The 23458-nt window shown below is 41.8% G+C and overlaps 2 protein-coding genes and 1 non-coding gene across 14 annotated transcripts in view; 1 reads left to right on the forward strand and 2 right to left on the reverse strand.

Moving 5' to 3' along the window:
* Positions 1 to 5631: 5631 nt before the first annotated feature.
* On the reverse strand, positions 5632 to 6030 carry LOC109266639 (ataxin-7-like protein 3B). The gene has a single exon (XM_019448839.2). It carries the CDS (start codon positions 6028 to 6030, stop codon positions 5740 to 5742), a length of 291 nt encoding a protein of 96 aa, XP_019304384.1. The 3' UTR covers positions 5632 to 5739.
* Positions 6031 to 7986: 1956 nt separating this feature from the next.
* On the reverse strand, positions 7987 to 8059 carry TRNAE-CUC (transfer RNA glutamic acid (anticodon CUC)). Its single transcript has one exon. It is a non-coding gene; the product is annotated as a tRNA-Glu (tRNA).
* Positions 8060 to 15957: 7898 nt separating this feature from the next.
* The window catches only part of TUT4 (terminal uridylyl transferase 4), a 136473-nt gene continuing 128972 nt past the window's right edge, over positions 15958 to 23458 (forward strand). For 4 of the 12 annotated variants that reach the window (XM_053895282.1, XM_019449275.2, XM_019449277.2 and 1 more), the window contains exon 1: positions 15962 to 16446. The gene's annotated coding sequence lies outside the window, so the exon portion shown is untranslated. Of the gene's footprint in view, positions 16447 to 23458 lie in introns of all 12 variants that reach the window. The other 8 variants (XM_019449276.2, XM_019449283.2, XM_019449284.2 and 5 more) reach the window with 4 other exon arrangements.

Here is a 23458-nt window from a genome sequence, read left to right on the forward strand (position 1 = left end):
GCATATAGTGCAATAATGATTTCAGGAGCAGATTCCAGTGATTCATCCCATACGTATAACACCTGGTGCTCTTCCCAACAAGTATCTTCCTTAATTCCCCTTACCCATTTAGCCCATCCCCACCCCCACCCCCAACCACTCCAGCAACCCTCAGTTTGTTCTCTGTATTTAAGAGTCTCTTATGTTTTGTCCCCTTCCCTGTTTTTATATTATTTTTGCTTCCCTTCCGTTATGTTCATCTGTTTTGTATCTTAAATTCCACATATGAGTGAAGTCATATATTTGTCTGTCTCTGACTGACTCATTTCGTTTAGCATAATACCCTCTAGTTCCATCCATTTAGTTGTAATGGCAAGATTTCATTCTATTTGATTGCCAACTAATACTCCATTGTGTATATATACCACATCTTCATTATCCATTCATTTGTCGATGGACATTTGGGATCTTTCCATACTTTGGCTATTGTTGATAATGCTGCTATAAACATTGGGGGGTGCATGTGCCACTTCGAATTAGTATTTTTGTATCCTTTGGATAAATACCTAGTAGTGCAATTGCTGAGCCATAGGGTAGTTCTATTTTTAATTTTTCGAGGAACCTCCACACTATTTTCCAGAGTGGCTGCACCAGTTTGCATTCCCACCAGCAATGCAAAAGAGATCCTCTTTCTCTGCCTCCTCCCCAACATCTGTTGCCTGAGTTATTAATTTTAGCCATTCTGACTGGTGTGAGGTGGTATTTCATTGTGGTTTTGATTTGTATTTCCCTGATGATGAGTGATGTTGAGCATCTTTTCATGTGTCTGTTAGCCATCTGGATGTCTTCTTTGGAAAAGTGTCTGTTCATGTCTTTTGCCCATTTCTTCACTGGATTATTTGTTTTTTGGGTGTTGAGTTTGATAGGTTCTTTATAGATTTTGGATACTAACCCTTTATCTACTAAGTTTTTGCAAATATCTTCTCCCATTCTGTTGGTTGCCTTTTAGTTTAGCTGATTGTTTCCTTCGCTGTGCAGAAGCTTTTTATCTTGATGAGGTCCCTATAGTTCATTTTTGCTTTTGTTTCCCTTGCCTCTGGAGACTTGTATGGTAAGAAGTTGCTGTGGCTGAGGTCAAAGAAGTTTTTGCCTGCTTTCTCCTCGAGGATTTTGATGGCTTCCTGTCTCACATTTAGGTCTTTCATCCATTTTGAGTTTATTTTTGTGTATGGTGTAAGAAAGTGGTCCAGGTTCATTTTTCTGCATGCTGCTGTCAAGTTTTCCTAGCACCGTTTGCTGAAGAGACTTTCTTTATTCCATTGGATATTCTTTCCTGCTTTGTCAAAGTCCGGGATTGTGATGCCTCCAGCTTTGGTTTTCTTTTTCAGGATTGCTTTGGCTATTCAGGGTCTTTTCTGGTTCCACACAACTTTTAGGCTTGTTTGTTCTATGTCTGTGAAGAATGCTGGTGTTATTTTGATAAGGATTGCATTGAATATGTAGATCGCTTTGGGTAGTATCAACATTTTAACAATATTTGTTCTTCCAATCCATGAGCATGGAATATTTTTCCTTTTTTGTGTGTGTCTTCTTCAATTTGTTTCATAAGCTTTCTATAGTTTTCAGTGTGTAAATTTTTCACCTCTTTGGTTAGGTTTATTCCTAGGTATTTTATGGTTTTTGGTGCAATTGTAAATGGGATTGATTCCTTGATTTCTCTTTCTGTTGCTTCATTGTTGGTGTATAGAATGCAACTGATTTCTGTGCGACTTTGCTGAATTCATGGATCAGTTCTAGCAGTTTTTTGGTGGAATCTTTTGGGTTTTCCATATAGAGTAGTATGTCATCTGCGAAAGTGACAGGTTGACTTCCTCCTTGCTGATTTGGATGCCTTTTATTCCTTTGTGTTGTCTGATTGCTGAGACTAGGACTTCCAGTACTATGTTGAACAACAGTGGTGAGAATGGACATCCCTATCATTTTTCTGACCTTAGGGGGAAAACTCTCAGTTTTTCCCCATTGAAGAAAAAAAAAAATTAAAAAACTTTTTTAATAAAATTCTAAAGGAAATAAAAAAATTATTAAAAGGAATGCAATAAAACTTTTATTTTTATTTATGTATTTATTTATTTTTTTAACTATTAAAAAATTTTTATTAGAACTTTTACCAAAGGGGAGATGCAGTTTATTTACACCAGCAGCCATAGGGGCAAGGGGAATAGACAGTTAGTTAGCAATCTGTATAGGATCAACTACTTATGCAAAAATAATAATCTCCAAAACGAAGGACAGTGGAGAGTTTCACAACACTTCCCCAATGGTTCCAGGATGTGATTATGCCAGGCAATGGCCCCTGGATATGCGGTGGTGGGAACTAATGTATGGAAGAAAAAGTCACAAACTACAAAAATTTGTAAAGAACCCCCTTTCCCCCCATGCACATGTGTGCGCGCGCACACACACACACACACACACTCATTCAGATACATAATAGAATCACAGGGTGATCACTATACTGAGGAAGGAAGGATAGGAATTCTGCTATTAGAGGGAACATGGGTAGGGAAAGGGCAAGTTCCTAACCACTGTAAACTACATGGTGGGGAACATTCACTCCCCAGAGAAGAAAGGAGTTAGTTTGTCCCCCTCAGGGAACCTGTTCTACCTAGCCCACCTCTTACCCATCCAGGACAGGCCTAGGACTATATTGCCCTAGTAATGGGAGGGCAAAAGCCAAAAACAATAAATAAGAGGGAGTTAATATGAGCCAATGATTTTTCAAAATTATTTCTACTTCTTCCTCCTCTAACCAAGAGACCAGAAAGGAATCAGTAATATCACAATCAGAGCTCCCTCTCTGAAGGAAGAGTGGACCATGACCTTACTTTCAGCTTGTTTCCCAGACATTATTTGGAAGTAGGCCAAATTTACTTGGACTCTCCTTTTCCTCTGTATCTCCTTAGAAGGATATGTCTATAAAGTCAAGGGCAGAACACCCAAAATTATTTTAGCTCTTGCCAAGGTTTACCTTTCTAAGAAGTGATCACAATTCTTGGATTGACAGACCAGTCTGTAATTACACCTCAACCCTGACCTGGACAGTTTTAGGGGGAGAATACAATAATAGACAGTCTTGAGGCCTATTACTATGGTTCCCTTAAAGTCTATATGTAACACTAATTAGTCCATATAGTCCAAACAGTTCCTTCTCAGGTAAGGAAGGATACATGCCCAGGGGTTAGAGAAAATAGATTAGTACCCACTCCATCCCTGTGTGTGTCATTCAGCCTTTCCTGGTCTTCTACTTAGGTCCTAAGAGACAGTATCCAAATGGAGGTGGGAAGATGTAATTCCTTATGAAGTAAGACACAGCAGGAAGGCATCTAGCAAGGCAGTCCTATAGGAACAATGCTTATGCATGATACTGCCTTTCATACATAAAAAATTATGTTCTCTCCCCATCTTTATTTTTTAAAGAATTTTTAAAAATGTTTATTTATTTATTTTGAGAGAGAGAGAGCACACAAGTGAGGGAGAGGGGCACAAGTGAGGTGGGGGGAGCACAAGCGGGGTGGGGGTAGGGGGAGAGAGAGAGAGAAAGACAGAGAGAGGAGAGAGAGAATCCCAAGCAAGATCCATGCTGCCAGTGCAGAGCCTGAGTCAGGGCCCGATCCCACGGACTGTGAGACCACTACTGGAGCCAAAAGCTGAAGGAAGGAATCAAGGGTTAGAGGTTGAACCTGCTGGGCCACTCAGGCACCCTGGTTGTCTCCCCATCTTGATCCCAACAGAGGAACCTACCAGCAAGATTCTTCTCTGGATCTCCTAAAAGAACAAGGGTGGGGGCGGGGAACAAGAAAAAGAAAAACTTAAAAGAAGCTAAGGAAAGGGAAACTGGGCAGGCTTCAGAAGCAGGAGCATCAAGAGAGATGAATTGAAATTGGTCAGTATGAAAGCAGGGTGGCAGGCAGTACCTGGGTCATGAGCTACACCAGATGGGCAGTGGAGCAGGGGACATGGGGCCAAGCCAGACAGACGAGGCTGGGCCCCTTACTGGGGCACAGAATGAGGTTTAAGAAAACATTTCAAATAAGGCAGCACTGTTCCCGCTCACTTTGGGACTCTCACACCTCTACACTTCATAAACCCTCAATCAGGAAGTAAAGTGGAAGGTAGTTTTGATATGTGGCTCACATTTCCCATCCTTGCCTATCCCATTACCTGACTTCTGACAACAAAAGGACAGCTCTTGTCGAGAATGTTCAAAAGGGACTGAATAGAAAGGGGCTGCCCCTCATGAGGGACAACAGGTGGTGGCAGTCTGTATATTCACCATAACAGAGCTTCGACTGCCCAACCCAAGGAACAGGGACATTCAGTAGGATACTGCCATCAGATGAGAGACCCAGCCTTGGTCCTTGGCTCCTAGTACTAACCTATTAACATTGAGGGCAATTGGAAGAGGTCCCTTCTGGGCTCAGCTTTCAAACCACAGTCTCTACAGCCATTATGCTCTTCTATAATTCAGGCCTGCCCCTGGCATGGAAGGCAGGTAGTGACCTGGCATAATGACCAAATCAGACACATGGACTGGCTAGGTAACTAATAACCCAGAGTAGGAAAATGACTGCCCCACCAAACTGTTGTTCACAGCATAATATATCCAGATATGATCTTGCAGTTTAAGAGATGGTACATAGTTGTAGAAGCTCCTGCTACCTCTTCAGGGGATCATAACTGAATCCTCAACCTGCCTAGATAACCAAGTTGTCCATTTGCCAAGCCTATGCTACCAGGTGGGGTGCAAGACAAAGGGCTCTGTTCAGCAAATTTGCCCTTGTCCCCAAGTCTGTTCAAGTCACTATAAATGCTAGATATTTTGGAAACTGGTAGCATTGTCCTTTTCTTCTTGTTGGAGCCAAGATCACAGAGCTTTGCTTATCAGATTCAGTTGTAATTCTTTTTCTTGGTTTCCCAAATTGGAACTGTTAATATCCAGATCTCTCACCTGACTTGCATTTGTCTTGAGGAAGTCCGAATCAGGCTCAGAGATCAGAGGAGCAGTCCCACTGAGGCCCAATGATAAAGGCCTGACCATCAGCCACGTTCATCTATCAGTTATCCAGAAAGCCCTGACATCAGATAGATAGAAAGCCTGAGGAACCAAAGGATTTATACACTGGGCACACAGATGCTCACCTGTGCATGGGAGACAATAGATCTTGTGCACTTCCTTGTGTGGAGATTACCTGCATGGTATGGTGTCGGGATGCACAGCTCCCCCTGCCCAGGGTTTCAAAGCTGATTCCAGGTAATATAAAAGGATCAAAATTCCAAAATTGTCCACTTGGGTTTTTTTTCTTTTTTAGGTTTACTTATTTTGAGTGACAGAGAGAGAGAGAGAGAGAGAGAGAGAGAGAGAGAGAGAGAGAGAGTAGGGGAGGAGCAGACAGAAAGAGAGAGAGAGAGAATCCCAAGCAGGCTCTGCACTGTCAATAGGGGCCTATGTGGGGACCCATGCGGGGCTCGACCTTATGAACCGTGAGATCATGATCTCAGTCTGCTGTTTAACTGACTAAGCCACCCAGGTACCCCTCCACTTTGGGTTTTTAAAGGCTGGAATCTTCAATGGGAAATTGGAATTTTTGTCCGATTTTTTTTTTTTCTTCTTTTTCTACTTAGATACCTAACTTCTCCAAACCATAGGACCGGTCTATGTTATTGTCCTGGTCACCCTCTGACTCTCTCATGGTGCAGCTACTAGAATTCTCTGGGTGAGCGTTGCAGCTGCTGATCGGGCCCATTCCCAGATTCTCCAGGAAGGGAGCAAAGCTGGAGGCTGCACGCTCCTTTATCTTCTACTGGCTGAGTGCCAAAATCCTTCATGCTTCCAGTTTCTTCAAACTCTGGGTAGAAGTAGTCACACTTGACTGCCCAGTGTACCTCAAAGCAGAGGCCCAAACAAGAATCCTCTATTAGGTCTACATATATCTCCTGAGCAATGGCCTCTAGCTTGTTGGTATCTCGGTTAGACAAAGAACTGTCCTTCATTTTAATTTCTAAGCAACTGTGAAGAAGGTGCTCATATTACAGCAGCACCGGCAGGCAGCAGCGTGTAGGGCTCCTCCAGCTACACTACGCCTAGAGGCTGTCAGAGCCGAGTCCTCAGGTGGCAGGGGCCCAGGCAGAGCAGCAGAGGCAGCAGCCAGCAGGACTGCTCCTGAACCTCAAGTCCTTTAGCTTCTTCTGGTGTCCCCTGGGTCTGGGACTTTGAGCTGGGGCTGGCCCAGGATTCAACACCAGACAGTCTCTGTGCAGCCACAGCCCGACCCCCCTAAAACTTTTTTTTTAAATATTATTTTTGATTTTCATTTTATTAAAAATAAAGCAGCCTTTGAAAACACAAGTAGTCACGTGAGAAATGCTTATGATTTAAGGCTATGTGCAAAAGGGGCCAAAATAATTAAGATTACAACTATTTAGGCCAACACTGTAAGCAACGATATAGAGTGGTGCCCAGAAAAAGGACTTTCCTATAGATACTGCTTTCTTGCAAAGGCTAGCTCTTGAACTTCTCATCCTTTGCACTCTTGCCCCTTACTTCCTCTTCAGCCTTTTGCTGAACAGAGCCCTTTGTCTTGCACCCCACCTGGTGGCATAGGCTTGGCAAATGGACAAAGTGGAGCTCAAACTCACCACCCCAAGATCAAGAGTTGCGTGCTCCACCAACTGAGCCAGCCAGATGCCCCTACTTCCTCTTTTTAGACATGTATTTCTGACTTGGTTTTCATTTAGATTCTGCCTTGCTCTGGCCAAAATATACTCAGAGACTACTTTTGGCAATGCCTCTCCATATCTGACCTAGCCCCCGGTACTCTCCTATCAGCATAAGCCAGCTGCCTTATCTTGAAGAGCTAACTGTTTAAAAAAAAAAGAGAGACATAGGAAATTCAGTATATCAAAATGCTAATAATACTGTGGTGGATTTATTGGTAGTTTATGCCACTTTTTTTTAGGCTTGAAATTTTACAATGTGGTTATGATAGATCTATAACAAAAATATTTGAAGTTTGAATTAAACTCACTCTCTGTGCTTTCACAGGTAATTTTTGAATTCTCTTCCTTTTCATGATTTTCATGATTCTCTTCCTTTCGATGTCATAAAATTGATATCCCTTTAGACAAGAAGATACAGGGTCTGAGATCCTATCTGGGTCAAAGAAACATCTTTTTCTCTCTAAATTTTCTCTCCATCTTTCTCTGCATCTTTTCTCTCCAGATTATCTACAGCCAAAATAGAGATATGAGTATATATTTCTCTTACCTCAAAACCCCAGCACCTGCAGGTTCAAGTCCAAACTCTTTAATATGGCTCTCAAGTCCCTTCATAATCTACTGTTATTCTACCTCTCCAACTTTATGTCCCAGTAATCTGCTAACCTTTTTTTTTCCTTCCTTACCCTATGTTACATCAGACTACTTGCCATTCCTTAAACATGTATTAACTTTTTTCACATTTTATTGATGTATACCATTCATATAATAAGGAGCACCAAACTTAAATGTACAACTCAATAGTTGTTCATGTATGTATACACACGATCAAAATCTAGAACGTTTCTAAACTCTAGATGGCTCCCCTATACCCCCCTTAGTCCATATCTACACTATTTTGACTTCCATCAACAAAGGTTTGTCTGTTCTGTAACTTAAAGAAATGGAAATACACCATATGTATTCTCTTTCTCTCTCTTTTTAAAAAAAAATTTTTTTTAACGTTTTATTTATTTTTGAGACAGGGAGAGACAGAGCATGAACAGGGGAGGGTCAGAGAGAGGGAGACACAGAATCTGAAACAGGCTCCAGGCTCTGAGTTGTCAGCACAGAGCCCGACGCAGGGCTTGAACTCGCAGACCGAGAGATCATGACCTGAACCGAAGTCAGCCGCTTAACTGACTGAGCCACCCAGGTGCCCCATCTTTCTCTCTTTTTTTAAAGTAAGCTCTATGCCCAACATGGAGCTTGAACTCACGACCCTGAGATTGAGAGTCACATGCTCTACCAGCTGAGCCAGCCAGGCACCCCTATGTATTCCTTAAAACACATAGTACATTTTTATGTTTCCTTTGCCTGACAATAGGAATGCTAAATATCTGTCATGTGCTGGACTCTCCCATTCTGCATCATGGCAGATATTACTAATTCATCTTTCTTTCTTATTATGCTTCAGTTGAGTTTTAGGTTCTTTTCCTAAACTGTGCACCAGCAGCCACTACTCATTGTTGAGAGTTTGCACTGGAGAAACTTCCCTGGACAAGTTCACATGAAAGCCCTCATCTACCACGCGCAACATATCTGGTAAGTCATTTAAGACTTATTGATCCTATCACTGTAATATCTTTCCAATCTGTCCCTTTTATCCATTCTCACTTCTCTGCTTATTGCAAACTTTCATAATCTCTCACCTGATTTTCTACAACAACCCCTCACTGTTTTCCTTAACTTCAATTTTGGCACCTCTATTCTTTTCTACACACTGCTGATGAATCTTTTTTTAAATATGCAAATACGATATACTACGTCATTCTCCTGGTTAAAACCTTTAAGGGACTATCTTTCAGGTTAAGCCCAAGTGGTTAGCATGGTATTGCAGGTCTTGTGATCTGGTCCTGCCCATCTCTCCAGTGTCATCTCCTGTCACACTGCCCTCCAGTGTGCCAGCAGCTTGCAGGTTTCTGCAACATGCCCTGCCCTCTTTCTCCTCTAATCTTCCCTCTTTAAGTTTTATTTATGTTGAGAGAGAGATAGAGAGCAAGCAGGAGGGGGGCAGAGAGAGAGAGGGAGACAGAACCCCAAGCAGGCTCCATGCTGTCAGCGCAGGGCCTGATGTGGGGCTCGAACCCATGAACTGTGAGATCGTGACCTGAGCCGAAGTCAAGAGTTGGATGCTCAAATCAACTGACTGAGCCACCCAGGAGCCTCTCTCCTCTAATCTTGCTTTTCTTCTCTAAATGGCTAAGTCTCCTTCACTCTATAAGGACATTTCAAGGATATTTATTATACAAACCTTTATTGGTCATTCTTTCCCTAACAAATGATTATTCTCTCCCAGGCAAAACTAATTATCCCTTGTTTGTATCCTCATAATACTTTATACATATCCTTATTATGACAATTATCATGTTGTATTATTATCTGTTTACATTTCTAAGAGTTCTTTGAGGGAAGAGAGCTTTGCAGCTCCAGAACTCATCAGAGTGAATGATATCTGTTTTTAAATTTATTTATTTGTTTGTTTGTTGTTTATTTACTTATTTAGTAGGCTTCACACCTAGCACAGACCCCAATGTGGGGCTTGAATTCATGACCCTGAGATCAAGACTTGAGCTGAGATCAAAAGCTCAATGCTTAACTGACTGAGCCACCCAGGCACCCCGTTTTTTACAATTTAAAAAAATTGTGCTAAAATACACATAACATAAAGGTCACCATCTTTATCATTTTCAAGTGTACAGTTCAGTAGTACTAAGTATAGTTTTATGGTCATGCAGCTATCACCATCATCTATCTCTAGAACTCTTTTCATCTTGCAAAACTGAAACTCCATACTTACTAAACAACTCCTCATTCTCCTCTCCACCTAACCTCTGGCAACCACCATTCTACTGTCTGTGAAGTTGACTACTTTAAGTACCCCCTATAACTGGGATCACACAGTATTTGTTTTTTTTTGTGGCTGCCTTATTTTATTTGGCACAATGTCTTCAAGGTTTATTCATGTTGTAGCATGTATCAATATTTCCTTCCTTTTGAAGGTCAAATAATATTCCACTGTATGTATATGCCACAATTTGCTTATCCATTCATCTGTCAATGGACACTTGGATTGCTTTTGCTTGTTAGTTGTTGTGAATAATGCTGCTACGAATATGAGTGTACAAATCTCTGCTTTCAATTCCTTTGAGTATTTGCTCAGAAGTGGAATTGCTGGATCATATGGTAATTCTATGTTTAATTTTTTGAGGAACCACTATACTGTTTTCCACTGTGGCTGCACCATTTTACTTTCCCATCAACAATGCTCATGGGGTTCCAATTTCTCCATACCCACACCAATACTTATTGTTTTCTATGGTTTTTCTTTTAATGTTTATTTTATTTTTGAGAGAGAGAGAGCATGTGTGCACCAGTGGGGGAGGGGCAGAGAAAGAGGAAGATGGAGAATACGAAGCAGGCTCCATGCTATCTGTGCAAAGCCTGATGCGGGGCTCAAACCCATGAGCCATGAGATCATGACCTGAGCCAAAGTCCGATGCTCAACCAGCTGAGACACCCAGATGTCCCTGTTTTTGTTTTTGGTAGTAGACATCCTAATAAATGTGAGGTGACATCTCATTGTACTTTTGATTTGCACTTCCCTAATGATTGGTGATGTTGAGCATCTTTTCATGTGCTTATTGGCCATTTGCAGATCTTCTTTGGAGTGTTGTGTATTCAAGTCCTTTGCCCATTTTTTGAATACGTTTTTTTGTTGTTGTTGTTGACTTCTACTTCTCTACATATTCTGGATATTAATCCTTTATCAGAGATAGGATTTGCAAACATTTGCTCCCATTCTCTCGGTTGCCTTTTTACTCTGATGATACTGTCTTTTGATGCACAAAAATTTAATTTTTATAAAGTCCAGTTTGTCTTCATTTTCTTTGGTTGTCTGTGCCTTTGGTGTCATATCCAAAAAATTACTGCCATGGGTGCCTCACCATATAGGTGAGGGTTTATTTCTGGATAGAGTGCATGGCATTTCATAGGATACAAAGATGAATCAGATTGTCCTAACACACTATAATTGGTCATAAAGAGGTTGTTAGAATGGAGTTGGATCTCATTTTTGTTTTAGAGAAAACAAAAGAGAAATGATTTTAGAAGGAGGTAAAACAGCTGACTTAAAAGGAGTTCATGTCAGAATTGTAGACCTCAAACCCCTTTCCTGCCTAGTTCATCTAGTTCACATCCTTGTTTTTATATATGAACAAAAAGAGGGCTTATGTTTCTCTTGAGATCAGAATTACCGAAACAAAACAAAACAAAACAAAACCCAACAAGACATTATAGAAGAAAGATTTCAACTTAGTGAAGGAAGAATTTCTAACATCTGGAATAGCTAGGTTAAAGAATGAACTCTATAATCTATAACTACAGATATTCAAACGGAAGTTGGATGATCACCTGTAAGTTTTGCTGTAGAAGGTAGGTCTGATCATTTCTCTTCCTTGCTTGTGAATATTCTAGGACTGCCCATTAACTTCAGGATTAGGGCCTTATTTTTGAAATGGCATACATAACCCTTAAGATGTGGTCCCAGGCTACCTATATAGCATCATTTCCTGCCAGGTATCTGTGTTCTTGATATATCTAACTGTATTGTGAGATCTGTCATTTTTAATTCTCAGATCTTACTCAAATTAAAAAAAAAATAAAACAACCATCTTAATAAAACAGACTGTTTCTAATGCTTCAAGGAAGTAAGCTAAAGGGTGTGACTATAGCTTAAAATTCCACACATAGAATCCTAGGAACAAACTAAATGGAATCAATGGGTAGCAGGTACACACATGTGCTACTGTGAGTATAAGGGCACATGAAATCCAAACTGGGGCAGATGAGAACAAATTTAATTTTAAAAAGAAAGGGAATTAATTTTTGGTGAATGTTTACTATATAATAGACATGTATGCTTGTTTATTTATTTATGTATTTATGTATTTATTTATAAATGTCTATTTATTTAAGGAGTGTGCATACAGAGAAGAGAGGGACAGAGAGAGAGAGAGAGAGAGAGAATCCCAAGCAAGTTCAGCTCAGGGCCTGACACAGGGCTTGATCCCATGAACTGTGAGATTATGACCTGAGCCGAAATCAAGAGTTGGATGCTTAACTGAGCCACCCAGGTACCCCTATGATTTTTTTTTTTTTAAGTCTGCTCTATGCCCAACATGGGGCTTAAACTCACGACCCCGAGATCAAGAGTTGCATGCTCTTCTAACTGAGCCAGCCAGGCCCCCATGCCATAGTATTCTTTTATTTTTTTAAATTTCTTTTTAACGTTTATTAATTTTTGAGAGAGAGAGAGAGACAGAGACAGAGACAGAGCACGAGCAGGGGAGGGTAGAGAGAGAGGGAGACACAGAATCCAAAGCAGGCTCCAGGGTCCCAGCTGCCAGCACAGAGCCCCACTAGGGGCTCAAACTCACGAACTGTGAGATCATGACCTGAGCCACAGTCGGATGCTTAACTGAGGGAGCCACCCAGGTGCCCACCATAAGTATTCTTTAAAACACGTAGTCCAGAGGCGCTTGGGTTGCTCCCTTGGTTAAGCACCGACTCTTGATTTCAGCTCCATGATTGATTTCAAACCCATGATCTCTGGGTTTGGTTCGTGAGTTCGAGTCCTACATCAGGCTCTGTGCTGGCAGTGGGAAGCCTGCTTGGGATTCTTTCCCTCTCTCTCTGCCCTTCCCCTGCTCTCTCTCTTTCAAATAAGTAAATAAACTTAAAAAAAAAAAAAAAACAACCACATAGTACATTTTTATGTTTCCTCTGCCTGACAATAGGAATGCTAAATATCTGTCATGTGCTGGACTCTCCCATTCTGCATCATGGCAGATATTATTAATTCATCATTCTTTCTTATTATGCCTCGATTGAGTTTTAGTTTCTTTTCCTAAACTGTGCACCAGCAGCCGCTACTCATTGTTGAGAGTTGGCACTGGAGAAACTTCCCTGGACAAGAATGGCCTTGTTCACATGAAAGCCTTCATCTCTAACATGCACAACACATTTGATAAGTCATTTAAGTCTTGATCCTATCACTCGATTTTAATAAGAAAGGGAATTAACATTTGGTGAATGTTTACTATATAATAGACATTTATTATTTTTTTTTAAGTAAGCTCTGTGCCCAATGTAGGGGTTGAACTCATGACCCTGAAATCAAGAGTCGCATGCTCTACCAACTAAGCCAGCCAGGCACCCATATAATAGACATTTAAACATATTTTAGATTATTTAATTTTAAGAATGCAAAAAGACAAAGGAATAGATCCTTTACACTGTCTTTCAGGTGGAAACATACTGTAGGATCTTTGGTATTGTGTATTTGTAAGCATTACAAAAGTTTTAAACTTTGAACATATCTTTTGCTTTATAGGCTTTTCTATCACCTAGGAGAGAATAGAATATGAATATTGATCCACTGGGCATTTATATTTCTCATTATATATGATGAAATAAGACTTTTGCTATCAGTAATTTTCACCTGAGTTTAGATGAAATTGTTCCCAGAACTTCTGGACTGGAAGGCTAAATTTAGAGACTTAACCACAATTATGAATGTCTTCCTTACAAGTACCAGATGTAAGTCCTCAGTGTATTTAAAAAATTTTTTTTATTTATTATTTTTGAGAGAGAGAGAGAAAGCGCATGAGTGGAGAAGGGGCAGAGAGAGACGGGGGATAGAAGATCTGAAGTGGGTTCTGTGTTGACAGCAGAGAGCCCAGTGTGGGGCTCCAACTCATGAACTGTGATATCATGACCTGAGCTGAAGCCAGATGCTTAACTGACTGAGCCACCCAGGTGCCCTCCTCAGTGACTCCTATTTTTGTAGAGCGGTCATTTACCATCTTATTTCTCAATAAGCTGTGATTCAATGGAAAGAACACAGGACTGGTCTACTCCTGCCTGTGACTTACTGTATGATCCTGGTTTCTAATTAAACCTCTTATGTACTAAGTTTTCTGATTATTCAGGTAGAAATAATATTTGTTCTACATATACTTTCTGACTATATACAATAGTTGCCCAAAATTTTAACTCAGCAAGTATGTATTATAAGGAATACAAATATAAGTATTTGTATTCAAGTTTATATTCTATTGGGGTCAGACTTATAAAAGTAACATGTAAGGATCTAGAGAAAGGATGGATTACATTTAGTGGAGGCGGGGGATGTGATCAGGTATATTTAATAAAGGAGATTGGAGTTGAGCTGGGTCTGGAGGAATAGGAAAGGTGATAGAGTCATCTGGAAGGGATAAGAACAGAGAGGTACTGGGATTCTCAATCTGCCCCCAGCTTTTATTTTCATACTCATTGTCTTCTGCACACTTCAGACTAAATGATGTTCTCTGAATCAAGCATGTGTCTGGCACATAGCAGGCAAGCCTCCGAGGCCCAGCTTCTACCTCTTCCCTTCCAGCCTCACCCAGGTGAAATTTACAGTGCTTTCCTCTATATTAGCCCAGGCCTTTGTTCATATGACCCCTTGCTTTTATTATAGCTTAATAGAACCACCTTCCTTGCTTAATGGTGAACTTTTTGGAGATGAGAATCTGGTACTGAACTCAATGCTTTGCTCTTATTAAGTAATCAGGAAATTTTATTCAACTGAACTTGTTCCAAGGACATTGTATCACTCACTAAAGTGAAGGACATGTTGGTATCATCTTAATGTCTCTATAGGCTTCAACTTTTGTGTCCTGCTGTTTTTCTTACATCATCCCTGTGAAGTAGAGTCTTTTTTGCCTTTAAAAACTTAGAGATGAGGAAACTCAGAGGGTGCCATTTGTCCAGTGATCCAGCTAGGTTCTGAAGCCAAGCAGGGCTCTTTGACTTGAAATCCACTACTCTCTGCACTGTACTGGGGCCATGTGGCATCAGACAAGTAGGGGTAAATGCACTTATTCTCAAAGCTCTGGTTTTTCCTTTGTAAATGAGAGCAATAGTACTGACCACATGGGATTGTTATGAGGGTTAAACGGGGTGAAATATGTGAAGTCCCTAGCTCAAGGCTTAGCACTTACTGGGCAATGCTTGGTCCCTTCTCACAAGCTTCAAATTCTTATGTACATGAACAGATAAATAAGTATCCAGTTCTGAGGTGTAGTGAGAAGTAGGTGGACTACACATAGGTTCTATCCTCTGAGACATAAGAAATTTCATAAGGCAATATTTTGTAAACACGTAAGATTTAGCATCCTCCTTCACCATGTCCACCCTTGTCCACCCGTTACATTCTTTTCCTGCCTAGTGTGTGTGTCAAAGGCAAGGATTGTAGTTGTGTGATTTGTCCAGCTTTGAGGTCAGAGGTTGGTTAAATAATGTCCATGGTGGGGTCTTAAAAAAAAAACTAATTAAGTCATAGGTTCTCTCGGATCGTGACTTTAAATAACTATGCAGACGAACCTAACACATTAAAAGCAAAGGAAGGAGGGGCCCGTGGGTTGATTGCAAACCCAAGTGAAACTAAAGAAATGATTCTGAAATCTTTCCCGGGGTGGGGAGATGCTCTTGAGATTTTTCTGCTGAGCTCCTTAACTCCTAGGTTGGCTACATTTTAAAGAAGAAAAGAATTCCAGCTTTGGTGGACTGGTGGCAATGGTGAATACGCGGGTGTCGACCCCGGCTTCCTTCGTCTAGCTCCCCCTTGATGCTCAGAAGCCCGCGCTAGGCGCCGAGGGTCCACGGAGGCACAGGTCAGGCCGGGTCCGTGTGCCAGGCCACAAGGTGCACGTCCAGCGCCTGGCCTCCTTGTGAGGTGAGGGGACAGCTTTTGGAGGAAGGCGTGGAGGCGGCTTTCTGGTCCTTCTCGCTTGGGGGCCTTGGTAGGGCGGCCCGCAGCCCAGGAGCTAGAGCTGAGTGGCACGGCCGTGCCCGCAAGCCCGGGCCTCCGCAGGCATGCCGGCGTCCTCCGTCTCCCCAGTGGGGCCCCGGCGGGTAGGCGGGTACCGGGACCTAGCGACCCCGGCTCGGTGGCCCCGCCCCTCCCCGCGAGCCCGTGGTGACTTCGACCCTCCCCCAACGCTGGAGGGCCCCGCCCCCTCCTCGCGGGCTAACGAGTGTCCTCGCGCGCGCGCGCGCCCTTTTCCTCGGCTTTGAGTGTGAGTGTGCTGCCCTCCCACCTCGGCCCCTCCCTATTGTTTCACGACGCCACCACAAGCCTCCAAACGCAACCCCTCCCCCCATTGGTGTTTACCGCCCCCACTCTCCCCGGTTTAAGCGGCGCCTACGGGCCCCCAGAACTAAGGGGGGGTACCCCTGAACTCAACCCTCTGCGTCTCCTCTCCAGGGTCTCCTCCGCGACTCTCCCCTGCCCAACCCTCGGGGTCAGGACTCGTCAAGATTCCGTCCCTCTCTCCCCTCCCCCCTTCCCTGGCTCCCCCTCGGCCCCCTCCCCTCAGCGGGTCCTCCTTTTTCTCTCCCTCTCCCTCCTCCTCCCCCACCCCATCCCTTCCCCCCCACAATGCAGTTCGCGGCGCGGCGGACATGGCGGTGGAGTCCTGAGCTCGTCGTGTCCCGGCCTCCAGCGGCGGCGGCAGTGACGGCGGCGGCGGCAGCGGGAGGCGGCGGGGGGAGCGGGAGCCACTGAGATGAGGAGGCGCCGCGCGCGCCTGTAGCTCGCGGGCCTCTCAGGTACGGAGGTTCCGGCCGCGACTCAGCGCTCCGCGCCGAGGGGGTGTGCTCGGGGAAGGCCAGGCGGCCCCCTGTCCGCCTCCTCAGGTGCCGCGCCTCGCAGGTGTCGGGGGCCCAGTCGCCCCCTTGGGGCCTGACACTTCTTTCTTTGCGGGAATGGGCTTCGGGTGTCCCAAGGAAAGGCAGAGATAAGGGAGGTAGGGGCGGCGGCCTGGCGGCCTGAGGAGGGCATTGGGGCGCTTTGGGGGCCGAACTTCACAGAGAGGCTGAGGTTCTCGGCCCCGGGCCGAAACCTGTAGACCTCGGGGGGTGGATTTTGAGTTAACGGGATTGGCGTGAGCATTCTTTTGGGTCCAGTACGATTCCTTGTCATGTATGTCTTTTCTTTCATCCCCGCTTAGACACGGACGTACATATATAACATGTAAATATACACACTCCTGTAATACACAAGCTCACCCTTTTCGGGAAGAGGGAAGGCAGAGGTGCCTGTATAGATTTCGTTTCTTGCTTGCCCGCCTTCTCTCTCCCCCGCCCCCCAGTCGAATGGTGGTAATGAACGCTTTTGACGTGGGAAACTGTGAGATTCGTATTTGTAAACAGACAGCACCAGCCGTGTGTGTTGCACGCCTCCGCGAGAGGTTTCGGGTCCGTTTGGTATCCGGATTGTAAAAGAATGAGATATTTAGACCCGAAAGAAGCACATCATCGGGATTTTTAGTCATACCTGAATGGGATGAATTACTGTTATTTTAACGACGCTAATTGAACATTTTATTATAAGTTTATCAGATCTTTAGTCAGATGAATTTTGAACCTTGTGCGAGATCTTGTTTCGGTATACCCTGTTTCTTCATTTTGATATGTTTTTGATACAAAACTAGTTCCTTACACATTGGACATTAAGCTTCCTTTTGTGATCTTCTTAGTGACTAGAAACGCAATTCAAATTGTGTATTGTTGGCGTGCATTTAGTAATTAGCTGGAGTGGATCAGATTACCTTTTGTTTCCTAAATGTCCCCCTCCCCCTGCCAAGTCTTGTAGTAGCGAAACGTGTAATACTTGGTGAAACAGAACGTATCCTGTTTCTGTTTTTAAAGTAATGAGAACTATTAGCTAATAAAATTGGAGAATCCCAACTGGATACGACCATTTAGAGAGAGTGCCATTAATAAGGCGGTGAATTGTGGATGGTTAAAAAAAGTTGACTTTTTTTGTTGTGTCAGTCAACATGTTCTGTATGAGTAGATTGTACGCTGAAATTTTCTTTAGGCTCAGCACCCTGTAATGTCTCCTTGAAAATAGCTGCACAGCATTGCATCCTAGTACTTATTAGTCACAACTTGTAAAATTATGAAATATTACTTCATTTAGAATGCTGTATTAACGAATTCACTAGTGTCTAGTGTGCTATGATGCTTTTATAAACACATTTTAAAGGGTGCTTCTTAAAAATCATACTTTTGGGAAGATAAGAATTTTAAGCCATTTTAGGCTTTAAAAATGTGACGTTTCATATAAACAAAAGAAAGTTGGTTTGAAAAAGAGCTCTTTTAGGTAAATTTTCCTGTTTTCAATTTTTCATTTGACTAGTGTGGAAAATGAAAAAGTAAAGCTTCCTTGAAATAATACAGAAGCGGAAGTGAAAGTTATTGACATTTAATGTTTTAAGTGTAGCAAATGTCTAAATACAAAGGGGAAACTAAGGTCTTTTCATTGTCCTAGGTCAGGTTGTTAGCAGATAAATTTATAAGATGTTATCATGCACTTAAAAGTTTAATTCAATTTTGTAATTCCTAAATCACACCGTGAATTACATTTAATTTTATTTCATTAAACTAGAACAGTACAGTGTCTGTTATAATTTTAAAACTTAAAATCAAGTTACAATGGCAATTATTAATATTTCTGATTAATAAAAACTGTTTAAAGAGAATTTTTATTAGTTCTCAGAGCAGATTCAGTTTAGTAAGTAGAGAACTTTTTTTGACCTCAGAGTTAACCTTGACATACATAATAAGCATCATTAATTATGCTGTGTTTGTGTGTGTGTTTTTTTTAATGTGTTATTTATAGAATGTCAAATCAGGATCTGTGGGTAGAGAATGGTGTTTGACTTTATTTCCTACAGAAAGTTTGTTTCCAGACCATCAGTAAGCCTTACCCGGAAACGCTGATACTGGTACATTTTGTTTATCCTTAAAAAAAAAATCAGACCATTTTGATATAACAATTCAGTGAGATGTGTTACTTTCAAATGTAAACTACAAATGCTAGAATTGGTAAAATAATTTTACAAAATTCATTGAAAGTCATTACTGCAGACAGAAATATGTTCTAAAAAAGAACAGTTCCAGAAATACCTAAAACAAGGAAAAAATGCTAGTTTAAAGCAGGATATGTGAGGGGTGCCTGGGTGGCTCATTTGGTTAAGTGGACTTTTGATTTCAGCTCAGGTCATGGTCTCACAGTTAGTGAATAACATATGCAAAGATAAGTTGTTATGGGGCTCAGAGTAGAAAAGTGAGAAATTCAGTGTGGCGGGAATTGAGGATTTATGGGTAGAGTGGTGAGAGAAATGTTTGGAAACAGTAGTCAGATTGTGAAAGTTATTGTGTATTTTGACTTAAGGCCTTTCAGTTTTACCAAATGAGATCACCAAGTGAGCTAGTGGTTGAGTTGTGATTAGAAGTGTGTTTTCTGACTCCAACTTTAATATTTCTTTCTCTTCAGCTTCCTTATACCAACAGAGTTTAGCCCTGTTTTCAGTGGATAGTCAAGCCACCTTTTCCATGCCACTCTTTTCTCCTCTTAGTAGTTGCTATAATTCACATTGTTTTTTTGAGGATCCTGAATGTTAAATTTCTTAGAAGGTTCTTTTGCCGTAAAAATACCTCTGGGGGAAATAACCTTGTTATAGTTTCTTAGGAAGTTTTTTCACTCCTAAGGGTTAGTTGACTACTTTCTAGTTTAGTACTGGAAAGCAATAGCATGGGGGAATTGGGGAGTGTGGGCTTCCTGCAAGCTCTGTGTTCATCAGTAAAGATGTGCAAAGTCTTAATCTTTGCACAAAGTAGCCTGTACTTTCAAGACGAAATCAGTATGTTTGTAAGTTAGTCGTCTGGTAGTTTTATTTATTAATTTTCAAAGATTTTGTTATTGTTATTTTTTTTTTTAGTGTTTACTTATTTTGAGAGAGAGAGAGAGAGACAGCACACAAGCAGGGGAGAGGCAGAGAGAGAAACCCAGGCAGGCTCCCAGCTGATAGCATAGAGCCTGATGTGGGGCTCAAACTCATGAACAGTGAGATCATGACCTAAGCTGAAATCAAGAGTTGGCCACTTAACCAACTGAGCCACCCAGGTGCCCTAAAGATTTTATTTTTAGGTAATCTTTACACTCAGTGAAGGACTCAAATTCACAACCCTGAGATAGAGTCACATGCTCCATCCACTGAGCCAGCCAGGTGCCCAAATAGTGTGGTAGTTTTAAGTGGGTATTTGATTTACAATGGTAATAGATAACTTACTGCATATTTGCGATGTGTAATTTCTTTCTAAAGCTCTTTTTACAAATTTTTTAATTTACTTGTTTGTTTTTAGTAATTTCCACACCCAATGTGTGGCTTGAACTCATGACCCTGAGATCAAGAGTTGTATATGCTTTTCCAACTGAGCCAGCCAGGTGCCCCTCTTTCTAAAGAGCTTAAGTATTAATTCAGTTTTCACAACAACCTTTTGGTATTATCCTCATTTACGGGTGAGGAAAAGAGGTGCAGAAGGGTTAAGTATCTTGGACAAGATTTCACAGCTACTTTGCCTCAGAGTTAGCATTCATATTCAGGGTATCTGAGTCTGGAGTCAGAGCTCTCAACCACTATACTGTGTTGCACCTCAAGCTTGGGTTGTCAGAATTTAGTATGCAGGGGTGCCTGGGTGCCTCAGTTGGTTAAGCGGCTGACTCTTGATTTCTGCTCAGGTCATGATGTCATTGTGAGTTCAAGCCCCACATCGTGCTCTGTGCTGAGAACACAGAGCCTACTTGGGATTCTCTCTCTCCGTTTCTCTGCCCCTCTCCCATGTGCATGCACACTCTCTCTAAAAAATAAAGGTTAAAAAAATTTTTTTTAAATTTAATATGCAGGGGGTGTTCAGTATAGTTACATAGGTTGTCAAAAATATGTTGTGAGAAAAAAACCTTGGTTTGTGAGCATAATTCTTCTGGAAACATGCTTGTAATCCAAAGCACTTGTATATCAAAGTGAATTTCAAGCACCATTGGCTCAGTTGTGATCATGTGACATTGGGTGTCATGTACTACTGGTATTGCAAGACGTTGCTTGTTTATGACATTAAAATTTATTGGAAATGTTTGCTCATCTTGCAGAACACTTGCAGAACAAGTTGTTCGCAATCCAAGGTATTACTGTATGTTGTAAGAACATAAAGTATGAATTATACATAATAGTGAAATCTGCTTGCATTTTGTCTGTCTTGTACATTGTTGTTTAAATAATTATCATTAAAATTGATCAGTCAGGGGTACCTGGCTGGCTCAGCTGGTTGAACATCTAGCTCTTGATTTTGGCCCAGGTCATAACATAATCCCAGGATTGTGGGATCAAACCCCCAGTCAGAAAGCGCTGAGCATAGAGCCTGCTTGAGATTCTCCATGTCTCCCTCTCCCTCCCTCTCCCTCCCTCTCCCTCCCTCTCCCTCCCTCTCCCTCCCTCTCCCTCCCCCCTCTCTCCCTCCCCCCCCTCTCTCCCCCCTTTCTGTCCCCCTCTCTCCCCCCCTCCCCCTTTTCTCCCTCTCCTCCTCTTCCCTCTTCCTCCCCCCCTTGCCTGCCCCCCCCCCCCGCATGCTTTCTCTCTCTCTCAAAAAACAAAACCAAATAAAACTCACCCTTTTAAAGTATAGTGTTAAGTATATATTCGTAAGGTTCTGTAACCATCACTATCTAATTCCAGGACATTTTCATCTTTCCAAAAAGAAATCCTGGGGGTGCCTGGGTGGCTCAGCCGGTTAAGTGTCTGACTTGGGCTCAGGTCATGATCTTGCCATTCCTGAGTTTGAGCCCCTGCGTTGGGTTCTGCTGACAGCTGAGAGCCTGGAGCCTGCTTTAGATTCTGTGTCTACCTCTTTCTCCCCCCACCGCTTGCTTGTACTTTCTCTCTCTCTCAAAAATAAACATTAAAAAAAGAATAGAAATCCTGTGTCCATTAGCAGTCACTCCTTATTCGCCTCTGCTCCAAGCCTTTGGCAACCACTAAGCTATTTTCTGTCTGTGGATTTGCTGGTTCTGGACATGTCATGTAAATGGAATCATACGTGTGTGGCTTTTTGTGCCTGACTTCTTTCAGTAAGCAGAATGTTTTCAAGGTTTGTCCATGTTATGTCAAGTATTAGTACTTCATTCCTTTTTACAATACTTCATTTTATGGAGTGTGTTCTGTGGAGATACCATGTTTTGTTTATCCATTCATCATTTGATAGTCATTTGGCTTATTTCCACTTTTTTGGCTATTATGAATAATATTCCTATGAAAATTCATGTGAAAGTTTTTGTGGATGTATTATGAATAATATTCCTATGAAAATTCATGTGAAAGTTTTTGTGGATGTATGTTTTCATTTCTCTTGGGTATACACCCAGGAGTGGAATTGCTGAGTGTTTTGTTACATTTAAGTTTAACTTTATAAGGACCTACCAAACTATTTTCCTAAGAGACTGCACCATTTTATATTCCCACTAACAATGTATGAGAGTTCTAATTTCTCCACATCCTCACCAATACTTGTTATTGTTCATCTTTTTTCTTTTTTCTTTTTTGAGAGAAGAGAGCAGGTGGGGAAGAGGGACAGTGAGAGAGGGAGAGAATCTTAAGTAGGTTCCATGCTCAGCACAGAGCCCCCATGCGGGGCTTGAACTGACGATGACCTGAGCTGAAGTCAAAAGTCAGATGCTCAACTTACTGAGCCAACCAAGTGCCCCTCCCCCCCATCTTTTAATTATAGCCATCCTAGTAGGTGAAGTGGTATCTCATTGTGGTTTTGATTTGCATTTCCCTAGTAACTGATGATGATGATGATGTTGACAATCTATATGCCTTTTGGCCATTTCTATATCTTATCTGGAGAAAGGTCTACTCACATCCTTTGGCTATTTAAAACAACTAGACTGTCCTTTTTTTTTTTTTTTTTTAAGTTTATTTATTCTGAAGAAGAGGCAGAGAGAGTGTGCACTCGAATGTAGGGAAGGGAGAGAGGGAGAGAGAGAGAATCTCAAGCAGCTCTGAGTTGTCAGTGCAGAGGCAGACTCGGGACTCAATCCCACTAACCATGAGATCATGACCTGAGCCCAATTCAAGAGCTGGATGCTTGACTGACTGAGCCACCCAAGTGCCGGGGTTATTTGTCTTTTTATTGTTGAGTTGTAAGAATTCTTTATATATTCTGGATACTGGACTTTTTATCAGATATGTAATTTGTAAAAATGTTCTTCCATTTTTGTGGGTTGTCTTTTCAATTTCTTTTTTTAAATTTTAATAGTTGTAAAATAGGGGTGCCTGGGTAGCTTAGCTGGATAAGTGTCTGACTCTTAATTTCAGCTCAGGTCATGATCTCGAGGTTTTTGAGTTTAAGCCCTTTTTCAGAGTCTGTGCTGATGGTGTGGAGCCTGCTTGGGATTCTCTCTCTCCCCCTGTCTCCTCTGTGTTCTCTCTCTCTCTTTCTCTCTCTCTCAAAGTAAATAAATAAACTTAAAAAAATTGTGGTAAAATATTCCTAACACCAAATTTACCATTTTAAACCATTTTAATGATTTTTATGAGTACATTCAGTGACATTAGGTACATTCACATTGTTGTGCAAACCGTCACCACTATCCATCCCCAGGACTTTTTCATTTTTTGCAGACTAAAACTCTGTACCTTTTAGGCAATGACTTCCCATTCCCTCCTCCCACCCCTTAGAAACTACCATTCTACTTTCTGTCACAATGAATTTGACT

Source organism: Panthera pardus, unplaced genomic scaffold, assembly GCF_024362965.1.
Source record: "Panthera pardus isolate Hobbes unplaced genomic scaffold, ASM2436296v1 HiC_scaffold_11, whole genome shotgun sequence".
NCBI classification, from domain to species: Eukaryota; Metazoa; Chordata; class Mammalia; order Carnivora; family Felidae; genus Panthera; species Panthera pardus.

Bases quoted from the DNA above. Each gene is read 5' to 3' on its own strand.
- LOC109266639 (XM_019448839.2), bottom strand. From the start codon at position 6,030: ATGAAGGACAGTTCTTTGTCTAACCGAGATACCAACAAGCTAGAGGCC.